At 40.4% G+C, this 24,439-nt stretch overlaps 1 protein-coding gene across 4 annotated transcripts in view; it reads left to right on the top strand.

Moving 5' to 3' along the window:
* The window catches only part of HELZ (helicase with zinc finger), a 150,688-nt gene that overhangs the window by 53,929 nt on the left and 72,320 nt on the right, over positions 1-24,439 (top strand). For 3 of the 4 annotated variants that reach the window (XM_074970575.1, XM_074970578.1, XM_074970579.1), the window contains 3 exons: positions 8,496-8,626; positions 13,739-13,918; positions 14,465-14,569. In XM_074970575.1, coding sequence (XP_074826676.1) covers positions 8,496-8,626; positions 13,739-13,918; positions 14,465-14,569 — 416 coding nt within the window. The remainder of the gene's footprint in view (positions 1-8,495; positions 8,627-13,738; positions 13,919-14,464; positions 14,570-24,439) is intronic. The other variant, XM_074970577.1, reaches the window with a different exon arrangement.

Here is a 24,439-nt window from a genome sequence, read left to right as displayed (position 1 = left end):
ACCAGCCTCTTGTTCAGCTCTATTAAGGTTTAGCTTGCATTCTCAGCTTGTCATCCATCTGTACAATGATGCTTAGTCTTTTCTCATCTCACGGTGTCAAAATTTCTAAATGGGCTATTACACACTTATTCACTGGGCAGAGAACCTACTCCTGCCTGGGTCCTCATTAGTTCTCCTGAGACTCAGGGAGCCTCTCTGTGAGACTGCTCCCTGCACAACCTCACTCTGAAGACCGTTTTCCTGGTGGCTGTTACTTCAGCCAGGAGAGGGGGAGTGAGCTTCAAGAAGTTATGGCTGAACCCCCCAGTATGACATTACATAGGAACAAAGTGGTGCTGTGAACTCACCTGAAGTTCATTTCTAAGCTGGTCTCAGAATTTCATCTGAATTAGTCAGTCAAAAGCCACATTCTGCACTAGAAGAAAAGGAATTACATATGCTAGGCATCCAGGACTTCGCTTGATTTCATTGACAGGATCTAACCATTCAGACTGTCACCCCCTCTGTGTTTTGCTGTAGTCAGGCACTCTAAAGCGGTTTTCTCACAGAGAATATCAGTTCTGGATAACTCAATGTATTGTGCTGCATCACCCATTGGCTGGTGTTCCTTTACTGCTGAATATCAAGATGCACTCGACCAGACCTCAAGCAACATCCTCCTCCTGCTTCAGAAATGTGCCAGTTTCCAAGATCTACAAAGCGATGACGCGGAGTAATCCTCTGACCTTTGTCAAGCATTATGCATTGGGCTTGGATGCCAGATATGAGAGAGCAGTACTCCAATGACTATTAGATTGATGTGGCTGAAATGCCTCTTCCCAACATCTGAGGGGATACTACTTGCCCCTTGCGTATAGCAGATTCCACACTGACACATTTTCTGAGAAGAAAGAACGGTTACTTATCCGACATTAACTGTGTTCTTTGAGATGTTGCAACCAGTGAGAATCCCATGACATGCCCTCCATCCAAGCTGCCATGGGCTTTGAGTTGTGAGGGAACTGATGGTGCTACTGTGCCCTTTATCCCCTGGTGTGGAAGCATGGGAAGGCACATGTGTGCAGCCCTGACAGACACTGATATTAAGGAAAACAAATATGATCTTATGTGCATGTGGCATGTGTACACGTGTAGAAGGATCCACACTGACTACAATATTTAAAGAATCGCTTACTGTATGGTAAGTTACCATTCTTTCTCTTCCTGACTGCCTGGCTGGGCCACGTACATGAGGGCTTTTCTGAACAGCACAATGTCTACAATTATTGTGAGTGTCTGTTCTTCCTGTTTCATTACATAAGAAGAAAGGCAACATTCAATTCTGTTAATAGGTAGCAAATTCAAAACCAATAAAAGGAAATTATTTAAATGTTGCATGAACAATTAAGTGTGGAACTCATTGCCACAGGATATTATTGAGGTCAAAATCTTAACAAGATTCAAAAAGGCATTAGACATTTATATGGATAATGAGAATATCCAGATTTATAATTGTTAATGCTGACATCAGTTTTGAAAGAGAGGTTATGTGCCAGGCTTAACCCAATCTATAATGATAAGGAATTAGGCAATTTAATATGACTTTTTTTGCACCTTCTTCTCAAGCATGTGGTGCCTTGCCAATGTTGGAGATGCGATAGTGGAGTAGGTGAACTGTGAGTTTGATCCAGTATGGTAATTCCTACATTCCTATGCTCAATAAAAGCTAGGCATTTCAAATGAGTTGTCAATAGGAAGATCTGACATGGCCAAGTTCCTCTTATAGGTGGTAGTAGGCATCCTTTAATCTTGAGAGACCCTGGGTATGCACCCCTGAGAGGTAAAGAATTTACTCAGTTGGTTTTATGTCAGCCGTGAATGTGGCCGAAGAGACCCACTCGAGAGAGGCAATCTCTGCCACATCTGCCACATCACATTTAAAGGTGATGTTTCGACCCTTTGGGCTCTGCCTTCTGCAAGCTCTTTCTCCTCTGCTAAGCTAGACTGCTTCCTCTCATAACTCCGGAGACTTTGTTAAGCTCTTGTTTATAAAGGCTGCTGTCTTGAGTGTGATCCTCCCATTTGTCCACATCCATGTCCATCTCTTTGAGGTCTTGCTTGCACACATCCTTGAAACACAATTATAGGCATCCTTTGGGTCTTTTTCCAGATGCCAATTCGCTATAGTGGACGTCCTTTGGGATGCGCCCATCATTCATTCGGCACACATGCCCAAGCCAGCGGAGGCGTCTCTGTTTGAGGAATGTTTGCATGCTGGGTATGCTGACCTGTTTGAGCTCCTCAGTGTTGGTGACTCTGTCCCTTCAGGAGATTCCAAAGATTTGATGAAGGCAACGCATATGAAAGCTTTTGAGCCTCTTGATGAGAGTACAAGGTCCCTGTCTCGCTCCTATACAAAAGTGTGCTGATAACATATGCACAATACACACAGATCTTTGTGTGTTCTGTCATTTTGTTGTTTTGCCATACCCTCTTGGTCAGTCTAGACGTTGTGGTGGCTTTTCCAATGCAGATGTTGAGTTCTGTTTCAAATGAAAGGTTGACTGTGATAGTGGACCCCAGGTATGTGAACTCATACACCACTTCAAGTTCATAGTTGTTGATCTTGATGGAGGGTGGTTCCTCTACTCCTTGGCACATTATGTCAGTCTTTTTTAGGCTTATACTAAGCCCAGTGTCTTGGCAGGCTTTGGAGAAACTGTCCATTAGGTGAAGAAATTATTCAGTTGAATAACAGAAACTAGAAGGAAAATGCAGACAGAGGTCTGTGTAAGAGGGAGACTACTATTTTCCGTAGCCCAGATGTCTTTAGTGGAGGAATCCCATCACAAAGTTAAGATTTACAGCACCATTGCCAGGGGAAACAGTACTGGAGATAGGGTCAGTACTTTGTTTACTTTGCAATCAGCATAGAATGGACCAAAATCAAAGGCTTGACCTTAAATAGTGTTGTGGGGTTTATGGACAAGATAGTTAAGGTAATGTAAATACATCCTGCTCTAGAACATGGAAGAATAAACTTTAGTTGACAAAAATCAAAAAATTCCCCCCTCCCTGTGTCTCCCTGGTAGAGGTAAGGGGATTGACTCTGCTACCTAACAGAAATAATCCCAAATTAAGGCTACTGAAATTGATTGAAATAAATCCATTTTTGCCGAGGGCATGTCACCTTCCATTCAGTTTGTTTTGTGAAACATATGCAAGAATCCTAATGTCTTCATTTAACATGGATAATTAGTCTGTAAGACTTGTATCATGCTGAGTACGGTTAGTGTTTGTTTTTCTTAAAACAATAATTAAGGCCGCTAACTGACTCTATCAATAAACTGCCCTGGAATACAAAATGAGTTGGGGCTTTTAGTAACTTTCACTTATTTTTTTCTCTTTTAAAACTTCTTATGAAACTCAACTAAGGTGAGCTGTTCAGATCTGTCATTTTAGGATTCCAATATCCTAGAATGAGAATTGGGTCCTACAATTATTCATAAAGAAGTGTAATGCTTTGTAAATCTGTTACAGAACCAATGGTCAAATCCTAAAGCTCTTTATATAGTTTTTAATTAGTCCTGATTTCAGTGAGAGTTCTTCAGTGCAAGGACTGATTGAAAACTGAGTGGAAAAATTAATAGGGAACTCAGGATCTGATCCCATATACTTTGGATACACATAGGATTCACTGAAGTCAATAGGAGTTTTGCCATTGACTTCAGTGGAGCCAGGATTTCATGTTTCATTTTAAATGTTGGCCAAATCTGTCTTATTGCTATGGTCTTTGGCTAAGGTGTGTATATATATAGTTTGATTCCGATCTCTTCCAGTAATCCATGTAAAAAAAAACCTCCCCGATCATGCACTTTTCCTGGTGCCCTGCTTCTCGGGTAATGGAGGCTTTTTAATATGTTTGCACTTCTGATTTTATCAAGTGCATCCTTTACAGAGGTGCAGTGGAAATAACTGTTGTTCAGGGTTAACTGCTCTTTCTTCTTGGTCTCTGCTCCTTTTGGTGCCCATCCATCTGTAGGCTATGCCAGGACAATTTTCTTTAGTGGCCCACATGATCCTGTGTCATTTTCTGCTAACTGGCAGTGGAACTATAATTCCGTTCCCACTGTTCTCTTGTTGTGGAATGAAGAAAGATAATGCAGGTAATACGCCACTCCGTCCCAGATGGTATCAGTCAGTACTTCACAAAACTGAAAGAAGTAGTAAAAAAAAGACTCTTCCTGTTTGTTTATTTTGTGCATTTGACAGCACTTTGCATATAGTCAGCTTAGCTGTTTTTCCGTTAAAAGCCCCAGTCTTGCATTGGAAGAGCCTTGTTCCTGTGTAACCCCAACTGCAAGATTGGGGCCACAGTCAAGAGTTAGGAAGACACTTCTAACCATCCACAGCAGAGCAGAAAAACTCCTGTGATATTTTTATTAAAAGATAAAAAGAATAAGTTCAGGTCAAACTGTTTGAAGGGGACTCCATTGAAACATGAATTTTTAAAAATTAGTCAGTTGTTAAAGTTTCACTTGACATTGCCTCTTTAATATTACAGAAACTTTTTAGAGACCAATGAATTGTAACCTCTCTGCATGCATTGCTGACAGCTCTCATACTCTTTAGAGATCATGAAGAAAGTGGTATTGCATAGTGGTTAGAGCAGAGGCCTGGGAGCCAGGAATCTTGGAGTCTGTTTCTTCCTCTGCCACTGACTCACTGTGTAGTGTTGGCCAGGACACTTAAGATGGGAATTTCAAAGGAGTTTAGAGGAGCTAGGCACCAATGCCCCATCCACCCATATGGAATCTGTGCCTAGGGTTTGAGAATGCTGCCATGAAGGATAAGGTTATGCCCACTCTGCTGTGAAGGTGAGGGGAAAGGGGAATGACAGGCAGTGCTGAACCTCATGGGGTGGGGGCTAGGACTTTGGCTGCTGGTGCTAAGTAGAATGTGGGGAGTGATGTACATCTTGGAGTGCTGTGGGGATCTGTGTTGGAGAACCACTGATGATGGGAAGAAGATGTTGATTGAGGTAAGGATTTTGGAAGTCTGGGTCTGATGGATGCTGGTAATGGTTTGGAGGAAGAGCAATGAGAAGGCTCTGGGGCTCAGAGGGGTGCTGGTATAGTGAAGATGGGACAGAGTTGGAGGAGCAGGGCCTGTGGAAGACTAACTTACTCTAAGGAAGTAAACTACATGGTTTCCCTGCTGAGATAGTGTATGCGGTTGTTGCACTGCAGCATGCTGCTTGGAGGCACATTGTACTTTAGCATTCTGCGTTCTTACTTAGGACTTCCCGCTCTTTCCTTTTCTCGCACTGAAGAAAAAACTAGCAGAGCAGGCGTTGCGCTTCTGTGTGCGGAGCAAGAGCAGCATGCCACCCGTTTAGGGGAAAAACACATTTCCCTCTCTTTACAGTGCTAGCATGGCATGCTTCCATGCCTCTGTCACAGCCATGTGGTGTTCAAAGGGGAAGTCTATACACTGATAGCTAGAGGGGGAATGATCTGACAAATTATGATGCAAGATCACTGAGAAGGAAAGACCATGTCAAGGCAGAAGCATGAGTTGTGCACCAAAAGTATGTGTGCCCTTTTCATTGTGTGTCTAGCACCTAGCATGGTGGGGCCTCTAGATGTGTTTCAATACAAATATTAAATAACACCCTAGTTTAATCATACCAAGTTCCTCCTGGCCTGTCTAGAGCATAGTTCCTGTATACCTGGTTACGAGATTTATCCAGTGACTGGTTCAGAAAATAATGTAAACATCCCCCAGAATAATGCAACATCCAAATATTTTGATTACTATTTGTAAAATGTATATTAAAATTAAAAGTATATTAAATGTATATTTGTAAATGTAAAATGTATATCATATATAGCATTTGGTAGGCTCACATCTTAAACTAACCAGGGCTATGGAAAAAGAGATTCCTTATTCAAGTAACTTTTGAAAATCAGGTTTTTTTTTTTTTTTTTTTTTAGCTGTTGCGTTTGCCTTTCTAAGTGAATTCCACAGTGAATGCTGTGCAGCTTTGATGTCACCTTTATCTCTTTTGGATGGTTGGCTTTAGATTTTGCATACAAGTAAACAATAGGGATGAATATTAAAAGTCATTATATTGATTTTTAAGAGGTTTCCAACTTTTGGGCCAAATTCAGCCCTAGTATAAGCAGGCACTGCTCTGTTGCCTCTGGTAGACTTACAACCACTTAAATCAGGGCTGGATTTGGCTTTTTTAGTAAATATTGGTACTGTTCATATTACTATTCACATATTGCCCTACAAGAGCATAGTGCTTAAGACAGATTCAATAGATTCCAGTCCCAATGAGCTTTCATTGTTAAGAGCCTAACCTTGCATGCCCTAAATTGGAGTAATTGAAACATTGACAGTTGAGTTTGCAAGATTGGGCCCTAAATTATGAAGTGATTTCACAAGCAATTACTAACACTGGGATATAACAGCTAATGAAGGATGAGGGTTACAGCAATAAGGTCACACTGTACTGTTAGTTGCTGATGCCTGCATTAGAGAAGTTCTGAGGTTTGGTTTTGATTGGGTTTTTATTCCACATGAGATAGCATGTTATCAATGCAGAGGAATGATCATTTGTTTTTTTAGTGCTCAAGTTGCTGTTTTGATTGTCACAAAGGATTTTTAATGTAACAATTGGGAGGATTTTGTACTTAGTATCGTAAGAAGACTTTTGGATTCCATGTTATTTTAATTGGTGAACACAGTGTTATCGTCTCAATTTCTGGTACTTCTTTATTTTTAGAATTTTCAGTTTGGTCTTTTGAGAAACTTCCAGCAAAGACAGATTTTTAAAAATGCTGTCTGGTTGATGGATGCCAGTTGAACTTTCTGGCTGTTAACCAGGTGTAACAATATTTACTATTTGATAACAGAGAGATTAAGCAATAGGGTGGTCAAATATTATTGAGTTGTTAGAGCAGGGGTTGAGAGTTAATAGATTTGTGACCAAATTTTCTAATGTAGTTGCATGGGTATATATTTATAGTGACTCCATTGACCTCTGTGGAGTTTCTCCAGATTTACACTGGGGTCCCTTAGCTTGGAGTTTGACCCCTCATTTCTGTTTTCAGCTCTGCTGCAGACCTGATGTGCTGTCTTGAGCAAGTCACTGCTCAGTCTCTCCATTTTCCCATCTATAAAATGGGGAAGGTAGTTCTTAACCCACTTTTGTAAAATGCTTTGAGATCCTTGAGTGAAGGTTGCCATAGAAGTACAAATGTTACTAGTGCATGTTCCAGTCAGTATGTTTCTTGAGGAGTGCCTTTCTGTATAGGTTGAAATACGTTGACCATCAGTGTTGTCATGCTGGCCAACACACACGCATCTTGTAGTAAATCCCCATGAGTGCTCTTATTGTCTATTCACTAAATGCTAACTGAAGTTGTCCTTCAGTGATTACATGGCTATTTGCTTGTTACTATACTATGAAAAGCTCTGCTTCCATATTGGGTAACAATCAGAGCAACTATGGATTTATTTGTTCTCTTCTATTAGTGTGGTTTTGTGTCATATTATTTCTACAGATTTCTGTTTTAATCAACATTTAATTATTCTGTTCAGTACTTTCATCAGGACCATTTGTTTCTGGAGAGATTAATAAATGTAAATTTAAAGCTGTGTAGATTATAGTCTCAGTGAATCATTTTCATGAATTGTTTCCCCTTAAAAGTGACTTTTATCCATTTCTGTAATTTAAAATGTATCTCTTTATCTTTGCTTCTTTAGTAAGCAATTGTATAAATTCATTTTACCATTCATTGCTTAATACTGGGTTTAATCACGGATACCAACATGCTATGCTACCATTTCTGGCTTTGTACCAAGATTTTGTTGTAATCATTCTTTATTAACATTAAAACACCAGTAATCGGAAAGAAAGTAAATGATTATGTTAGTATGCAACTAATCTCAGAAATCCATCTTTGCAAAGATTGTGAGGTATCTTAGATGTCTTTATAGTACAGTGAATTCAACAGTTTTATACTCTGAGAATGATTGATTGGGTATAATACAGCGAGTATTTGGGTTTTGCCTCTCTTGGGAATATGTCATACAGGGCCATCTACTGGTCCACGAAAATTTCTGACCAGATCAAAGTTCCAGAGGAGGTTTCTGTAACCTGTCTTTCAGCTTATATTTTTAAATATAGTTGAAAAATATTCTTCTAAGATAGTCCTTTCTAGTTCTGGAAGAGATTACTGAATTATTTCTGAAAGTACGATTAAATCCTTTCATAATAGTCAAAAACACAAATTATACTACAAAGAAATCATATGTTTCTCTGTGATTGTTCAAAATGGGCTTAAGCAAGTTAACTTTATTATAAATCTTTTGATCCGATTATGCTTGCTTGAGTTTTTCTGAAGTTCAGTAAAATTTGTTGAAAGATAAAACTGAAGTAAAAAGAGTCCTCTTAATTAAATATTTTCTGGTACATCTATTCATTCATTCATTTTGTACTGTAGGTTGAACTTCAGTTTCAGTTAAATCGCTTACCCCTCTGTGAAATGCATTATGCCTTGGACAGGATCAAAGACAACAGTATTTTGTTTCCAGATGTCCGCATGACTCCCACCATACCCTGGAGCCCCAACAGGTACAAAAATACAAACACTTTCATATCAAAGTTGGTATGTTAATGCTGTTTTGAATTCCTTATAACTGATGATCAGATATACTTCCCGTTTCAAGCGTACATCTTTTTTCTTCATTAATGGTGAAGGTGGTTCAGGGAAGGGAGTTGAACTGCTTTAAATAGAAAATGAAAACAGACTCTTGTAGGATTAGAACTGGTAGATCGCTTTTCCCTGTTCTCCCCAAAGTAGACCTGTACTGCAATTACATTGTAGTTTTGGAAGACTGAAGCATATTATTATTATTTCCTATTTCTTCAGCCCTCTGCTGAAAGTGTGGATGGTGCTTTATAGAGAAATAAAAGTACAAGTTCCTGTTCCAAGGGGCTTACAATATACGGGCCTAATCTTGTAAATTTGCGCTTGCATTAGTAGTCCTATAAACTTGGTAATAGCACTACTTATATGAGTTTTCAGGATCAGGCCCAAAGTTAGATGTGGCTCTGCAGTATCTGACCAACAAAGATGTGATAGTAAGTATGGGAAGCACCAGCACCACACTGCCAAACTGTTGTGTCCTCATCTTGTTGGTTGCTTTTATGAAATGTAAAATCTGTAGATTGTATTAATAGTTTTGAGGGAGCTAAACCTGGCACAAGGGCAGGAGTGGTAGAGTCAAGGTCAGAATGGGAATGATAAGTGAAAGAAGTGAATCTTGTGCAGGGACCTGATGGTGGCAAGAGTGAAGCTTTGTGGCTCATAGACTGTAAGGCCAGAAGGGACCATCTTGATCTTCTAGTCTCATGATTACACATTTTAGGCCATAGAACCTTGCCCACCCACTCCTGTAGAAGACCCATAACCTCTCGCTGAGTTACTGAAGTCCTCAAGTCATGATTTAAAGAATTGAAGGTACAGAGAATCCACCATTTACACTAGTTTAAACCTGCAAGTGACCTGCACCCTGTGCTGCAGAGGAAGGCAAAAAAACCCCAGGGTCTCTGCCCATCAGACCCAGGGGGAGATTCCTTCCCAATCGCAAATATGGTGGTCAGTTGGACCCTGAGCATAGGACCAAAGGATTATGGTAGATATTTTAGGTGTAGGGGGAGAGGTGAAAAAAGTCATGAAGTTACTCTAGTGCAGGGGTGGGCAAACTTTTTGGCCTCAGGGCCACATTGGGATTCCAAAACTGTATGGAGGGCTGGGTAGGGAAGGCTGTGCCCCCCCAAACAGCCTGGCCCCTGCCCCCATCCACCCCGTCCCACTTCCCGCTCCCTGACTGCCCCCCTCAGAACCTCCCAACCCATCCAAGCCCCCTGCTCCTTGTCCCCTGACCGCCCCTTCCCGGGACCCCCTGCCCCTAACCACCCCCCCAGGACCCCACCCCCTATCCAACACCCCCTTCTTGCTGTCTCCTGACTGCCCCAATGCCTATTCACCCCCTGACAGGCCCCCCAGGACTCCCATGCCTATCCAACCCCCCCCGTTCCCTGACCGCCCCCCCCCCCCAGGACCCCCTGCCCCAACTGCCCCCCCCAGGACCCCACCCCCTGTCCAATCCCCCCTCTAAAGCCCCTTTCGGAATGTGGCCCTGCGAACGTGGCCGGAGGACTCAGGAGGAGCAGGGGCAGCCGTGCAGCTGGAGAGAACCAGCGGTTTCCCCTTCAAAGTGCCGCTTCTCCGGCCGGCTGCGCGGCTGCCTGGTCCTCCTCCCGCCACTCACACCTCCTGCCTGCTCCCCTGAGGCTGCAGGTGAGCCTCCCTCCCTGCTCTCCTCTGCCCCTGCAGTGCAGGCCCCCCCGCAGGGGATGTGCCGGTGCTGAGCTGCCCGAGTGCCCGGCCCTGGGGCCCCCTGTTGTTGGGGGGCTCCGTGCCAGGGCACCCTGTGTTCACTGGTAAATCCGGCCATGAGCCGTGCTGCCTGGTGATGATTGGTACAGAGACCAAGGCTTTAGTTTTAGAGATAGAAAGGGATGGATTTTGGAGAGAGCCTGCTACAAAGCCTACTAAAGTCAAGGGAATCTTTCCACTGACTTCACTGAGCTTTGGATCAGGCCCATAAAGAATAGAAAGGATTTAGCAACAAGCCTGGATGTGGGAGAAGAGGAGAGAGAAAAGGCAGAAATGTAATTAAGGTAAAATTTTACATTTTCCATATTTTTTTTTAAGAATCATTGTACTGTCTGTAACAGAAACTAAATCACTGTACTGCTCTTAAGTTAGTCTTTAGATTGCTAGTATATGCACATGATTTGATTACATTTAACAAATTTGCTATAAGTAAATAGTGGAAACATTATTGATGTCAGGCAGCTGTCTGTCATCAAGCACTATATAAATTAGTTCTACCAGTAAAACAGTATCTATTGCAGCACAATGTAAATTATGTTCAGGACATAGTAATAAAATATTTCATTCAGAATGTATATTTGTTTCATTTTGTTATAAAGATCATTATCAGCAACAGAGTGACCTGACTGATAATAATTCCAAACTTATGATTCTAATACAGCACAGCTCCTGACTCAGGGCTTCTGAACGGTCTCTCACTTAAAACGATATTAAATTTTTTGTCCTCTATCTCAGAGATTAAATTTTGTAAACTCTAAAACCAGAGTAGCTGAAGGATAAAGTGTGACATTAATTAGAAGTGATGTGAAGCAGCATGGGTCTCAAGAAGGCTATTAAATGGACTTTTTGACTAAACATTGATTTACCAGAGATAACAGCCCATGATTTTTTTTGCAAATTAAGCAAAAAAAGTCATCAAAATTGAAGGTTTTGAGTACCTCATAGAAATATTTTTTTTGAAAAAAATAATTATTCCAGAGTGGGAAGAGTGTTCATATGAATTCACACACAATCATGTTGACACTTGGTTTTTGGCTTCTTTCCTCCACACTGAACACTTTTATTGTTTCTGACATTGGAAGACATTTTCAAAGACATACATGGTATGTATGCACCCATTTCTCAGTCAGTAGGAATTCGGTGCTCAACTGCCACTTGTGCCTTTAAAAATCTCTCCCTGTATCTCTGTGGTACATTGGCTCTAAAGCTAACGTGAGATGGTCAGGGAATGAAACAATGGGACCAGATTTGAATTTTGAGGGCATATTGTGTGTTGCCACTTACAATTAAGAAGAAAAATCCCTGCTGTTGCACTTGTATAGTAGGAAAATTTCAAGATATGCTATGCTGTGTGCCACTTAATGGAGACTGTAATCCAGCTCAAAGTTTTTGCATTCAGTCTAAAGAGAGACTTGAATACTGAATTGTTAATACAGTTTGTAAGATACTATTCTTGAAATATTGTTAAGGTTTCAGGAAGTGCTGTAAAATAGCAAATCATACCATTTTCCGTCTGATTTCTGACTATTTATTGTTGGTGAAGATACACGAAGCAGAAAGAAAATGGCTCTGTTTTTGGATACCAGGCCAGCACACTTTGATAGCATAAATCAGAGCATACTTGTGATATCAGTATTTATAACATATGAGAAAATAGTTTTGTATGGTGGGTAAGCCATTTTTATATACGTGTTACATAGCAAGCTTTCGCCTACTGCATTGATCATATATTTGTAAGTGTAATGCTGGAACTTTTCGTTTATCTGTGATATGGTCATTAAGACTCGCTTTATTTTGAAACATTTTTATTGTTTTTTCTTATTTTCTTACAGTTAATTGGGTTTTTCCAGGTTTTTCCTGTTTTTTAACCAAATATAAAGTTACAGTTGAAAGACCTTATTTTTTCTTTCATTCTAAATAATCCCGTATAATCTTATCCATTTATGTCATTATAAAACACTTTTTGTTGTTGGTGTAATTTTGTTAAGTAGACCACATTTTTATCAGACTTCTTTGATTTCTGTGGGCAAAGCGTTATGGATCTTTATTCAGGGAGGATTTAATTACTTCGGCCTAATTTTTATATAAGTTAGTAGAGTCATGTCAGAGGTGACTTTGGCCCAATATCTTTATCTTTCTAGTGCAGAATTTTTCTGACATGCTCTGGGGGGCCGATGCTCCACTTGTGTAAATAATTGCCGCTCAACTGAAGTCAGTGGAGTTATGACAATTTACACCATAGGATCTGGCCTGTTATCTTTTCTTGACTGACTCAAGAAGTCTTTGCCTATAGTTTTTCTTCTATTTTTTACATCCTATCATCTTTCCGCTAGTTCTTAGGTTCTTCAGTCATCTAGTTGTTCAGAGCAGTCTTATGAGTTAGGAATTCAGTCAGTTCCCTTTTGGTTTTACCCCATGCCACTATCCAACACACGTTTTCCAGGCCCAGAAGAATTATAATGTAAGTAGCAAGACAGATCACATTACAAAAGTATGGCCATATGTGCAACAGTGACAGGTGCTTCTTACTATGTATACCTACTTTTAAATCTGTCAGTGAGAATATTAAAAACTGCATATAGAAATCCTTAGCCTCTTACGTTCATTGGAACTTTCCTAAAGTAACTTCCTGTTTAAATGCTGATACCCTTAACCCAGTTATAGTACCAGTACTTTTTTTTTAGACTTCAGATGCATTTTTCTTATGGTAAAGAACGAAAGTGAAGAAAAGCCTTCAATTAACTGGGTAGCTGTAAGTTCTCTGAGTTATTTTTTGCAGTTCTTCTTAGTTCAGCTGTACCAATCTTGAATGTCTGTATTTGATCATACATAATAGTGACTTGTTTAAATTGACACCATCCATAATTCTACTGAAAACATGATTAATAAGTATTGTTTGGCTGATTAATGACAATAGAAGATGTAGGTTGTGTGTCCGTTTAATTATATTGTCTTTGTGATGGTAAAGTGCACACTGTATCCAAAATGTATACTCCAGAGGTTAATTATGATCAGTTTAGCCAATGTAAGTCATGCAATGGTTAGTCTGCTTTTGAGTAATTTACTGATTTATCATGAACTTTAACAGAGCTTTGTGATAACAGCATGTGGTGGTTTAGTTGTTGGAATACCATTTGATTTTGTTAAAAACTGCCTCAAAATGATACAGTTGATAACATGTAGTATTTTTAATTTGTCTTTTTTATATGCGATACTGCTTTATTTCTAATTGACTTTAGATTGCTGCTGCTTGTACAAACAATCTTGCTTTCTTTGTACAGACAATGGGATGAGCAGTTGGACCCTCGACTAAATGCAAAGCAGAAAGAGGCTGTTCTGGCTATCACTACTCCACTTTCGATACAACTGCCTCCTGTTCTTATCATCGGTCCCTATGGGACAGGCAAAACGTTCACTCTGGCTCAGGCAGTCAAGCACATACTCCAACAGCAGGATACTAGGTGAGCTGGGACATGAGAGAGAGAGAGAGCAACATAGTTTATTAGAAATGAAATGCCTCTTTTTTTACTTAAATGCAAGTGAAAGTTAGCAGTACAGAATTTCCATCCATCTAAAAAAAAAACAAAACCCCCCCCCCATCCGTCGTTGTTTTGAATAGATATTAAGAAAGTAATATTATAGTCTTAAAATATATTCTCCCATTAAAAAAAACAAACAATACAATTGGCATAATGTAGAATAAATGCCATGATGTGGAAAGCTGTGGGGTGTGTCAGATAATAAAGGCTGTGTTTTATTTAAGATATAGGTTAGATTAATAATCACAAAATACTTTTTAAAAGTTGTATTTAAAGTTTAAATCTTTTCCTATCTGAAAAAGTGAGTTAAGGGGCATCACTGAATTATAAACTTGGGCTAGGTCAGTGACTTGTTTCATTGAGGGAAATGTGTAGGAAGATGGCCACTGTTCCCTTTTTTTTGTATTCTACTGCTTTGAATTGTTTTCTGTTTCTTCATTGCTTTTTTATTTGCACCATTTATTCCAGCAGGATTCTCATTTGCACCCATTCTAATAGTGCTGCTGATCTCTACATAAAGGATTATTTACATCCATATGTAGAAGCAGGCAATCCCCAGGCGAGACCTCTCAGGTATTCTTTAAGGTTTATTATGTCTCTATAAAATACTATTCTTAAGAAAAGGTGTCTGTAAAAAAAAGTTTAAAGAACTGTTAACACTTAAAAGCACATTGGCGTGTAACAGCAGTGCTTTAAACAGCGCCGTCTGTTTAAGAGGAATATGGATAAAATGGAAAGTGAAGCATATTGTCAATGTGATTTTGTTTCATATGTTAAATAAAGACATCCTTTTTTAAGCTTTTATTATTTCTATTGATAAATGTGTCTTTCCTAGCTGAGCAAACTTTTGATATGCTCCTCTAAAAGCTACTATGATGAAATAAAATGGAGATTAATTGGATTGTACTTTGAAAAAGATTTTGGCACACCTTTACCATGGTAATTTGGAAAGTGGGGCGACCCACATGGCTTTTTGAAACAATCTCTTGATGTCATAGAAGCTGTATATTTAGAGAATCATGTGAATTTAGTTTGGCCTCTTCTAAAAGGGCAGATTGAAGTAATTTGTATATGTGAATAAATGTGCTTGACATGGGTGTCTTGGGGGAATTAGCTAAGGAAAAATTAGGGGAAGAGGATTTAAATTTACAATAAGACAATGAAGAGGAATTCAGTTATCGGCAGAGGAAAGTCTTTTGGAAGATTTTGCTAAGTGATCATGCTGTATAATATACTGCCAGTGTGGTGTATTTTCATCTAAAAGTGTGGGAATTTATGTGCATGATTCTCTGAGCATCAAGATGTGAATACACCATATTAACTTGCAACTTAATGTAAGGTAAAATGCTACTATGTAACTTCTAAGCTGTGCAACCTCATTGAAGTCAGTAGGGTTGCGCAGAGGCTGCCAGATCCACAGCTAGTGTACATTGTCATAGCTCTGTTGACATCATTTCAGTTATGACAATTTACACAAGTTGAGAATCTGGCCCAGGGAGTCTAAATAAAGGCAGATGCACATATTTATTGTGGGGTTTTTTAAACCTACCTCAGAGGCGACTCCACCTTAGGAATGTCTTAAAATGCACTTTGTAAAGCACTTCGGGATGAAAGGTATTATATGCATCTTCTACTGTTGTTGTTAGTGGGGGATGGAAGGAAATATTCTCCCTCTTTTCAATGACCAGATGTAGTCAATGAAATGGGGGGAGAATATGTGATTTAACATTGTAAAAGAGTGCTGTGTGAGTTGTAAAAAATTCTGTTTATGCTAAAGGAGCCAAATTTTGGCCTCTTTCTGGGCACAGGGCTCCCATTCAACTTTGCAGTCTGACTCTCAAAAATATATGTCAGTTGGTTAAAAAAAATTATATTTTTTCACGGTAAAGTTAATACACGATTCTTTCAAGAAGGCAGTTTTATTTTCTTTCAACTGCAATTCAAATATTATCTTTTATAAAAAGTCATTAAATGTTTTAATTTGAATATAATTGGCACTGGGTTTTGATTACTTCAGAAAGTGTTGCTGTAGATTGTAAGTGAGATTATATAAGTAATAATTTTCCTCCTATGGTAATTTCCCACTTTTTAAAAAATGAAAGGAGCACAGATTTTCCTTTTTTGGGGGCTTTTATACATTTCTTAACTTCTTTAAAAACATTTGCTTTTAAAAAGTACTGTAGGTTGTTAAGCAGCTAATTGTGAAAATCAGCATAATTAAATAGAAGGGGCGTTACAGCATTGGTAGTTGCACTGGAATGAAAGTGATAGCTATGCCAGACTCCCAAAATAAAACCAAATTAGTCGTATCACTAAAGTTATTGTCCTTATCTATGAGAAGCATGTTTTCTGGGTCACATTCACTACACAGTTGGATATTTAAGAACCCAGATTGTGAAATCTCTGATCATAGCAGAAGCCAAAACTGGAACATCATAAGTGATTGTGGACTTTCCCCTGGAATTATCTTGCTATCAGGCTGCTATTCAGTCCTGTAGCCTTAAAATTCCACTCATTCCTCAGCAGTATCTATTTTAACAGGAGTTCAGTGTTATTCAGTGGAATTCATCCTGGTGGACAGGAAATTGCCTGCAATACACATGGAATGTTCTGATGCGAGACTTTATACATACAGGCCATTGTGAATGGTTTAATTTTCAGTTTGGATACTGATAAGTTTACTACTTACGTAGAAGAACATGCATCTTGCTTGACCCATACAGACATAAGGACCCCATTCAGCTGTTGTGCTTTGTAAGAAATCAAAAGACTACCTACTCTGATATTTTTTCAAGGCTTTTATGCCATGAGTGAGCTTCTATAGCTCAAAAGATAAATGCATTTTTTTGTTGTTTGGCCTTCAGGTATGTGGCATGTGGTGTTAAGAGTTGTAATAGGCTTCAGTACTTGCAGACTAACTGCCTGTCAAAGTCAGTGCATAAGTGCTAAAAATAGTAATGCTGATCGGCTCCCTAAAGTTGTCATTTGCACTTACACACCAGTGGCATTCAGGTTCCATCTACATTGCAAAGTATGTTTTATTTTAATTTATTTAATCTCTTGGTCTCTGTAGAAAACTGGACAAATCCCAATGGTCTAAATATATTACACATGCATGTTTTTATATTTAATTTCTGCTTGGGGAAGTGGGTATTGTGAAAAATAAATTGTCTTAGTGGACAGAGCATTGGACTGGTACTCAGGAAGCCAGGTTTCTATTTCTAACTCTGCCACGAGACTGCTTGATGACATTGGGCAAGTCTTTTCACTTCCGTGCCATTTCTCCATGTATAAAATGGAGATGATGGTACTTACTTCCTTTGTAAAGTGCTTTGAGATCTACTGATGAAAAGTGTTAAGTGCTTGATATTATTATTAGTTATTGCTGTAGTCTGAAATTGTTGGTGATGAAAAAGATTTCTCTGTTCAGAGGAACATCAAACGATAGTTTGGTAATTTGTATATAGTACCAGTGGCTTTTGTTGCACAGTAAATTAGTGTTTTGTTATCCAATTACCTGAACTAGTCTAGTATGCAGTGTGTTGTTCACATCTGATAGCTAGAGATGACAGATTGATTTTTAATAATTGATATGACTCTCTGAGTTAAATGATTGTATTCTTAGACAGTTATTACAGATTATGAAGTCAATCTCTGACAGTTTAATAGCTGAATAGTGTTGAAACAGGAGGAGACATATTCACCATTAACAGTGGGATTTCACCTGGATTTCTGGTGTGGCAAAAGAATTCTGGGCTATAGCGTCTGAGATGGACTGTTGCCTTTCTGTGGAAACCCTATGCAGAGGTTTTGCGTCCATCAGTGAAGGGGTTGATTAATGCTTACTTTCAGGAGGGCAAGGTGCCAGCAGTTAAGCCCACAGTGGTTATGACCGTACTAAGAAGCTATCACTTGATATTAATATTCTTGTCAGTTACTGCCCAGTTTTGAATATTTGCTTTTTTTGGGGAAGGTTATTGAGACATTTTTGATGAGACAACTTTAGCTTTGACTCGTCATATTTCTTTGAGTTTCTTTCATCTGTTTTTAGAGCTTGGCATGGCACAAAGAAAGCATTTTATTTCTTTGGTGGATGATCCCATTCTAGCATTGAGAAAGGTCAGGTGTCTGTGCCGAGTATATTGGATCTGTCAGGTGTCTTTGATATTATTGTTCATGAGGTGTTTTGTTGAGCAGTCTGGATAGGAAAGGCTGTTCTTCAGTCGTTAAGATAATTGCCCTACCAGCAGTACATTTTGTGTTTTCGTAGCTACTCTAATTAGAGTAAAGAAGACTTAGTCCTTTGCTTGCTTCTTTAATTCTGTCTGTCAGGATGAAAGTTTCCAATTAAAATCATTGCCATTAGTTTAAGTAGTGCCATAAGCCTTTTTCTATATTCTAGGAAAATATCAAGTGGAGCAGTTAAGTGTCAAGGCAGGAAATGGTACTTATAGTGATTGATGTGTTTATAGATGACTGAACAGTTTGCTTTAGGTTTTCTTTTATTTACTATACAAGTGATGAAATATAGCTAAATATTATCTTTACTAAGAATGGTTGTGTAGATTAGTTGGGATGACAGTAACATTTATTTTCAAGGGAAAGATGACTTAATATTTGCTAAGCAGTGACACTTGCATAATTTTTGTATGCATATATTTTGTGGTTTAGGTTATCTATAAAGTGAATAAATTACTCTATCAATGGTGCAGTGCTTGAAGTTGTAGAATTTTTTAAGTTTTGAATACTCTGCTTTAAATTCAAATACGGTCTCTAATAAAATAATGATTTGTTTATTTAAGCACCTTCAAAGCAAAAATATAGTAAATACATGATAGTGTGATATGCTAAAAAGGATGATTGGAGATAGCTTTATTATTGATGTATAGCGAAGCTTAAGATATTATGTAGATCACCCCAAAGGAGTGCAATGAAAACTTTTATTGCACACTATATTATTATTATTGTTATTTCTTACTTACTTTGTTTGTTTGTTTGTATTGTGGTAGTGTCCAAAGACCCCCATCGGTATAGGGTCCCCAGAGTGCAAGGCTTCAGGAGATATAAAATTTATAAAAATAAATCCTTCAGAGCAATTCTTAGAATCTGAATTAAAACAAACATCGACTGTGTTAGAGAACAGGTCATTTGCATAATTGGTTATAAGCAATCAGAAGAACATTAGCAAGCTAAAACAAAAAAATCATGCTAAACAACATGCAACACCCATTAGCATTCTCTTCCCTGGAGATACCTTTAGCTCTGCATGTTAAATGGATATTAAACGTTCTCACTGATTAATATACAGGAGATTTCAGATTAATTTTACAGTGAATACAATTTTATATTAAATACATCACTTTACATTAATGTAATATTAAGTTTACACTGGGAACTGCTAGACTAGACCCTTGCACTTGTGTGGAGTCCCACTGATTTCTGCCTTAAACACTGAAATGTTAGGAGGTGCAGAAGTTGAGGCTATCTTAATAACCTTAGCTCACCAATGTTAGATATGTAGGGGGCCAGTTTTATTCACGCAACTTCACTGCAGAATTAACTCAAGTTATAACTTGAGTCCCCCCCCACAAAACCTTTGCTTTGAGTCTGGTGCTTTTAACTTGAGGTAGTGGCCCATTAGTGGGATAGACTACAGCTCATCCGAACACAACTCATTAGCTGCTAACACAGTCACTCTTTGCGGCTCAAGTCTTATATTGGAGTGTGGCTGCTCTCACTCAAGCTAGTCTTACTCAAGAGGAGTTAACTGGAGTGTAGATAACTTACATTAACTTCATAGCTAAGATGTAGCCTCAGTCATTTGGAGCTGAATGTGTGTATCTGAGGTCAGAATTGTGCCCATTGTACATTAGCCCCTTGTATAAAATACATATTTTAAAAATAACTAATGAGCTGGAATATTCCTTATGTGTAGGGTAGGTGAGTTAAGATGACTATGGGAGGCTAAGTTTTGTTTTTCCTTCCTGATGTTTGAGTGTTAAAAATTGTAGCTTGAGTTTTACACTATACAAATCTGCCTTTAATTTCCCAATTGTTTAAATGGAAAAAAAATGAAAGAACTCATCCCTCTACTGGTTTTGCTTTGTACTGTCACAGTTACAAAGACAAAAACATAAAGAGCTGAGACCAAGCATGGGAAATTGTAACTCAGGATGGAATTTTTTTCAGGAAATTATGAGGTGATAGCAAGAGTTTATATTGGAAATGTCAGCATAACTTTAAGTATAGTTTTCAGTACAAAATGAGTGCTGTAATAATCCCATTCCATGCCAATTTTTCACTCTTTGTTACACCTTTAAAGTAAGGAATAAATAGGTTTTTTCAATGTGATATGGAGGCAGGGAGATGTTGTAGGTAGGGCACATGGAGGTAGGAGATGTTGATTTCGGAAGCTGTGGAGGAAAGAGATGAGAAAATAATATGGTTAGGGAAATACTGTTTAATGATATATTCAGAAAGCCTCTGTAGGAGGGATCTATAGGAATGTGAAGGAATTCGGATGTAATTATATGTGAGAATGAGAGAAAACTGAATAACACGATATTTTAAATAGAAACAGATTGTGCATTATGGTTGAACCTGCTCTGACCTGCAGTAGATCCTTCAATCCCCTGCTGGAGCTCAGAGAATTTCTTTTCCTCTCTCTTCTCTCAGATATCATTTGTGTCCATCCGTTCAGCTGTGGAGGGTTGGACGTGCTTTTTCTGAAGATTTTTGGCATTGGTGGAGCGTAGGCTTAAGGGGTCACTAATGGAAATTTACTCATCTGCTAATTTCCTTTATTCCATATAGTCTCTTCTCTAATCTTCAGAGACAGAGGGCAGCTTCAGTGCTTTCACACTTGTGATGTGAACACTGTTGGGTTTGCTTGCTTGGCAAGCCATCAACAGAATTTTTCCAAAGCTGTAAAGTATTAATTTAAAAAAATCTAAACTTTTTCATTTGACCAGTCAGTGAGTGTAACCACCGCCAGTGAAAGATTAAAAACATTATTCATGGCTGTTCATTCCTCCCATGAATGAGACAGTTGAGAAGAGGTAGCTGATGTGGCCATGCCTGATGTGGGACACAGCTGAGAATGCCAAAAAAACAGGGTAGTCACATCCCAAAACGGGTGGTTTATTCTATAATTAGATTTCTTCTTTGAGTGCTTGCTCATATCCAATCAGGGGTGTGTACTGGAAGGTTTTTCCCCTAGCAGCATCTGTCGGGTCTGCTCTGGAGACCCCTGGAGTTGCGCCTTCATGGCGCCGCATATAGTGCCCCGCCGACCCGCCACCTCTCCAGTTCCTTCTTACCGCCAGTGACGGTCATCGGAGCGTTTAGTCTCTCGTGTTCAACGAGCGATCCTCTAGTGTAGTTTTTAGTAAATAGTTACAGATAGTTTTTAAAAAGGTGTTATAGTTAGTTAGATATTTGGACTTGAGGTACTGAGGGGTGTTTCCCTCCCCCGTTTCCCCGTCCCTCTCCCAGGCCTGGGGCATGCCTCAGACCCAGGGGTTTAAGCCATGTGAGGTTTGGCAGAAGCCCATGCCCAAGGGTGACCCACGCTCAGCTTATCTAAAGTGCTTGGGGGAGACCCATCAAACAGACAGATGTAAGATCTGTAGGAGTTTTCGCCCCACACGAAGAAAGAGAGGGATCACAGATTAAAGTTACTGCTAATGGAAACAGCTCTCCGCCCTCAGTCTGAGTCGAATCCCATGGACACAGCACTGGGCTCCTCAGCATCGGTGTGCAACGCGCCGGCTTCAGTCCGGGAGGTGCCGAGGAAGGACTCTGGAGTCAGAGACCCTCGGCACTGGCACTCCCCAGCACCGAGCACGGCAGTCTCAATCTTGGCACCACTTACAGTCTCCTGTCCCAAAGAAGAAGCACAGGAAGACTGATAGAGGGCTCTCCCTTTCCCATGCAAGGAAATGGGAAGCACCCAAGGGTAGGGTGACTGATGCAAGACCGCACCTCCCCCCCAGCTCAACAGCTGGCACCGTCAACCCCAGGCCCATGGGAAGGACTGTTGAGTCCGGTTCCACCAGAGGAGACCCAGGTGGAAGATTTGGGCCTCCCTTCCACACCCAAAACTTATGAGGCGGCGCGGGACCTGATATCTCTGACAGGTCCGCACTCTCCCGATCACAGTGCCACTGCCCTGGCCCCGAGGCCCCAGACGACACAGAGGCCACCGGTGCAGTCCACAGGCAAGCAGGCTATGTCTCGGCAATGGTCTCCATTGCCCCAGCACCGACAGGCATGGTGCCACCATGGTCTCCGTGCGCGGACTCATTGGAGTACAAATCGGACACGGACTCATTGGTGTCCCCGGAGAAGTTGGCACCGTAGCCGCTGGCACTCCCAGACAGTAGGGATGACTCAAACTTTCTCCCCGGTACCGTGGCCACCACAATGGCAAGTACCATCTCAGATGCCGACTCAGTGGCCCTTCTGGACCCCGTGGGCTTACCACCAGTCCCAGTGGTCCGCCTCGGCACGCTCCTTTTCGGTCGCTTCTGAGAGAAGAACTGCGTCTAGGGCCAGAGATCTCTCCCAAGCATCAGCCACCGCTACCACTGCTAGTGCCACAATTGGTACTGCGCCCAGCACTGACAACAGGGCCAGCACCAACAGATGGGCTGGCGCCAGCACCAACAGCAGGACTGGCACCATACCCAGTGGCACCGTGCCTGGCATCATGGCTACAATAAGTACCATGGAAGGTACTGCGGCAGGTACCATGGCTGGTACCGAGGCGGACTCCGATTTGGGGCCGGAGCCAGATGGGCAGGAGGGGCCCTCCCATGTTTGGGGCTCCTCCTCATTGTCTCCAGATGAGGCAGTGGCAGGAACATCTGGTGTGAATCAGCATATCTTCTCACAGGGCTAGATGTGCATGGGCTTTTAGGGTAGTCACTAAACCAAAGAGCAGCAGAGGGGTTGATGGGGAGTGACTAGGATTTAAATTAGAGATCCTCCTATGTGAAGGGGACATGAAAAAGCAGCAGCACTCTGTGGTAGGGATGTGAAATGACAGCCAGATCTATTGAGATTAGGAAATCTCCCAGGTGTATTGCAGCAAAGGCTGAAACAGATGTTTCCATCTGCAGTTCGTTTTTTTTTTTTAGTTTTTCTTATGCTGGCATTGAGCTGCATTAGGTTTAATAATGCTTTGACTCCCTTGTCCTCTAGTGGATGATAAAAAAAAAAAATACATAGGATACCCTTGAGAATGTTTCTGGTATTGTACAGACTTTCTGGCCCCCAGAGTAAGAAGGTGACAGAATTCTTGCATGACTAGTGTTTTCTTTGTGGGGTTTTGGACAGCAGAGATTGGATGAAGAATGTTTTGTCATGTCACTTCCAGGAGGCATCCATGCTGAACTGCTTCCAGGACTTGCTAATCTCTTTGTGGAGGCTTGCCAGTACAGGAAGAAATTGACAGGTAGTTCCCCACGTGCCTATATCCAACCAAAGGCCTTAGCTTGTCGTACAGAGGCTTTGAGGGCAGGCAGACACAGCAGAAGAGCTGGATGACTTTCCCCTGCTGCCTTTGTTCCAGTACTTTTTAGGCTTATAGTTGGAATCTCTGGGGCTATGCTTCTGCCGATGCTGGGTCCAAAAGGACTGCTTTGAGCTGCATGATTGCTTGAATATCCTTTTAGTAACCAGAAGAAAGCATTTTTGATATGCCAATATTATCAGGCACTACCTTTTCCAAGGTTTATTTGAATAGCATTTGAACCAGAGAATTATGAAGCATGTAGAAACTTAGAATAATCACCAGCATTCCAAGGATACAACTGGTGAGTATAACCTAGCTGCAGATCTGGGGCCCATGGCTGTGGCAGAAGAATGCATGATATTTGTGGAAGCATTGGGCATAAAAGCAGAGCTAAGACAACATCTTTCACTAGAGAGCCGAAATTGATATGCTTGATGGTGCTGATGGACTTAAAGCCATTGCACCATGCCATAGAAATGCTACCAAAACATGTAGCACAGAGAGCAGCTTACAGGACAGCTGCCAGCCAGTCAGAATCTATTCTCAGGGAGCTCTTTATCTTTCTTTTAATCGAATCCCTTTCAGGGAAAAATGTCCTTCTCAGAGGGAATAATCATGCCTGTAGCCAGAGAAATTACCTGTACATCAGCTTTTCGGACACTGTTTTTGGGACATGGAAATTTTGGGTTCTTGGCTCTCATAAAATGTGAAAATCTGCCTCTTTAGTTACTTACCTTTTTCTGGAAATTCCCACTGAGATCTCATCCTAACCTCAAAGGAGGAGTGAAAAGGCAACTGTGAATCTACTTTAACTTCACTCGGGCTCTTGTTCCATACCACCTGAAACGGGTGTAGCTGGTTATATGTGCCAAAGGTGTTGGGTTTTTTTCTCTTGGCTTCAGACTTTTCCAGAGGAAATTTTTTTT

This window comes from Natator depressus, chromosome 14 (genome assembly GCF_965152275.1).
Source record: "Natator depressus isolate rNatDep1 chromosome 14, rNatDep2.hap1, whole genome shotgun sequence".
Lineage (NCBI taxonomy): Eukaryota > Metazoa > Chordata > Testudines > Cheloniidae > Natator > Natator depressus.
The sequence above is the reverse complement of the archived record's forward strand: the minus strand, read 5'-3'. Positions and strand labels throughout refer to the sequence as shown.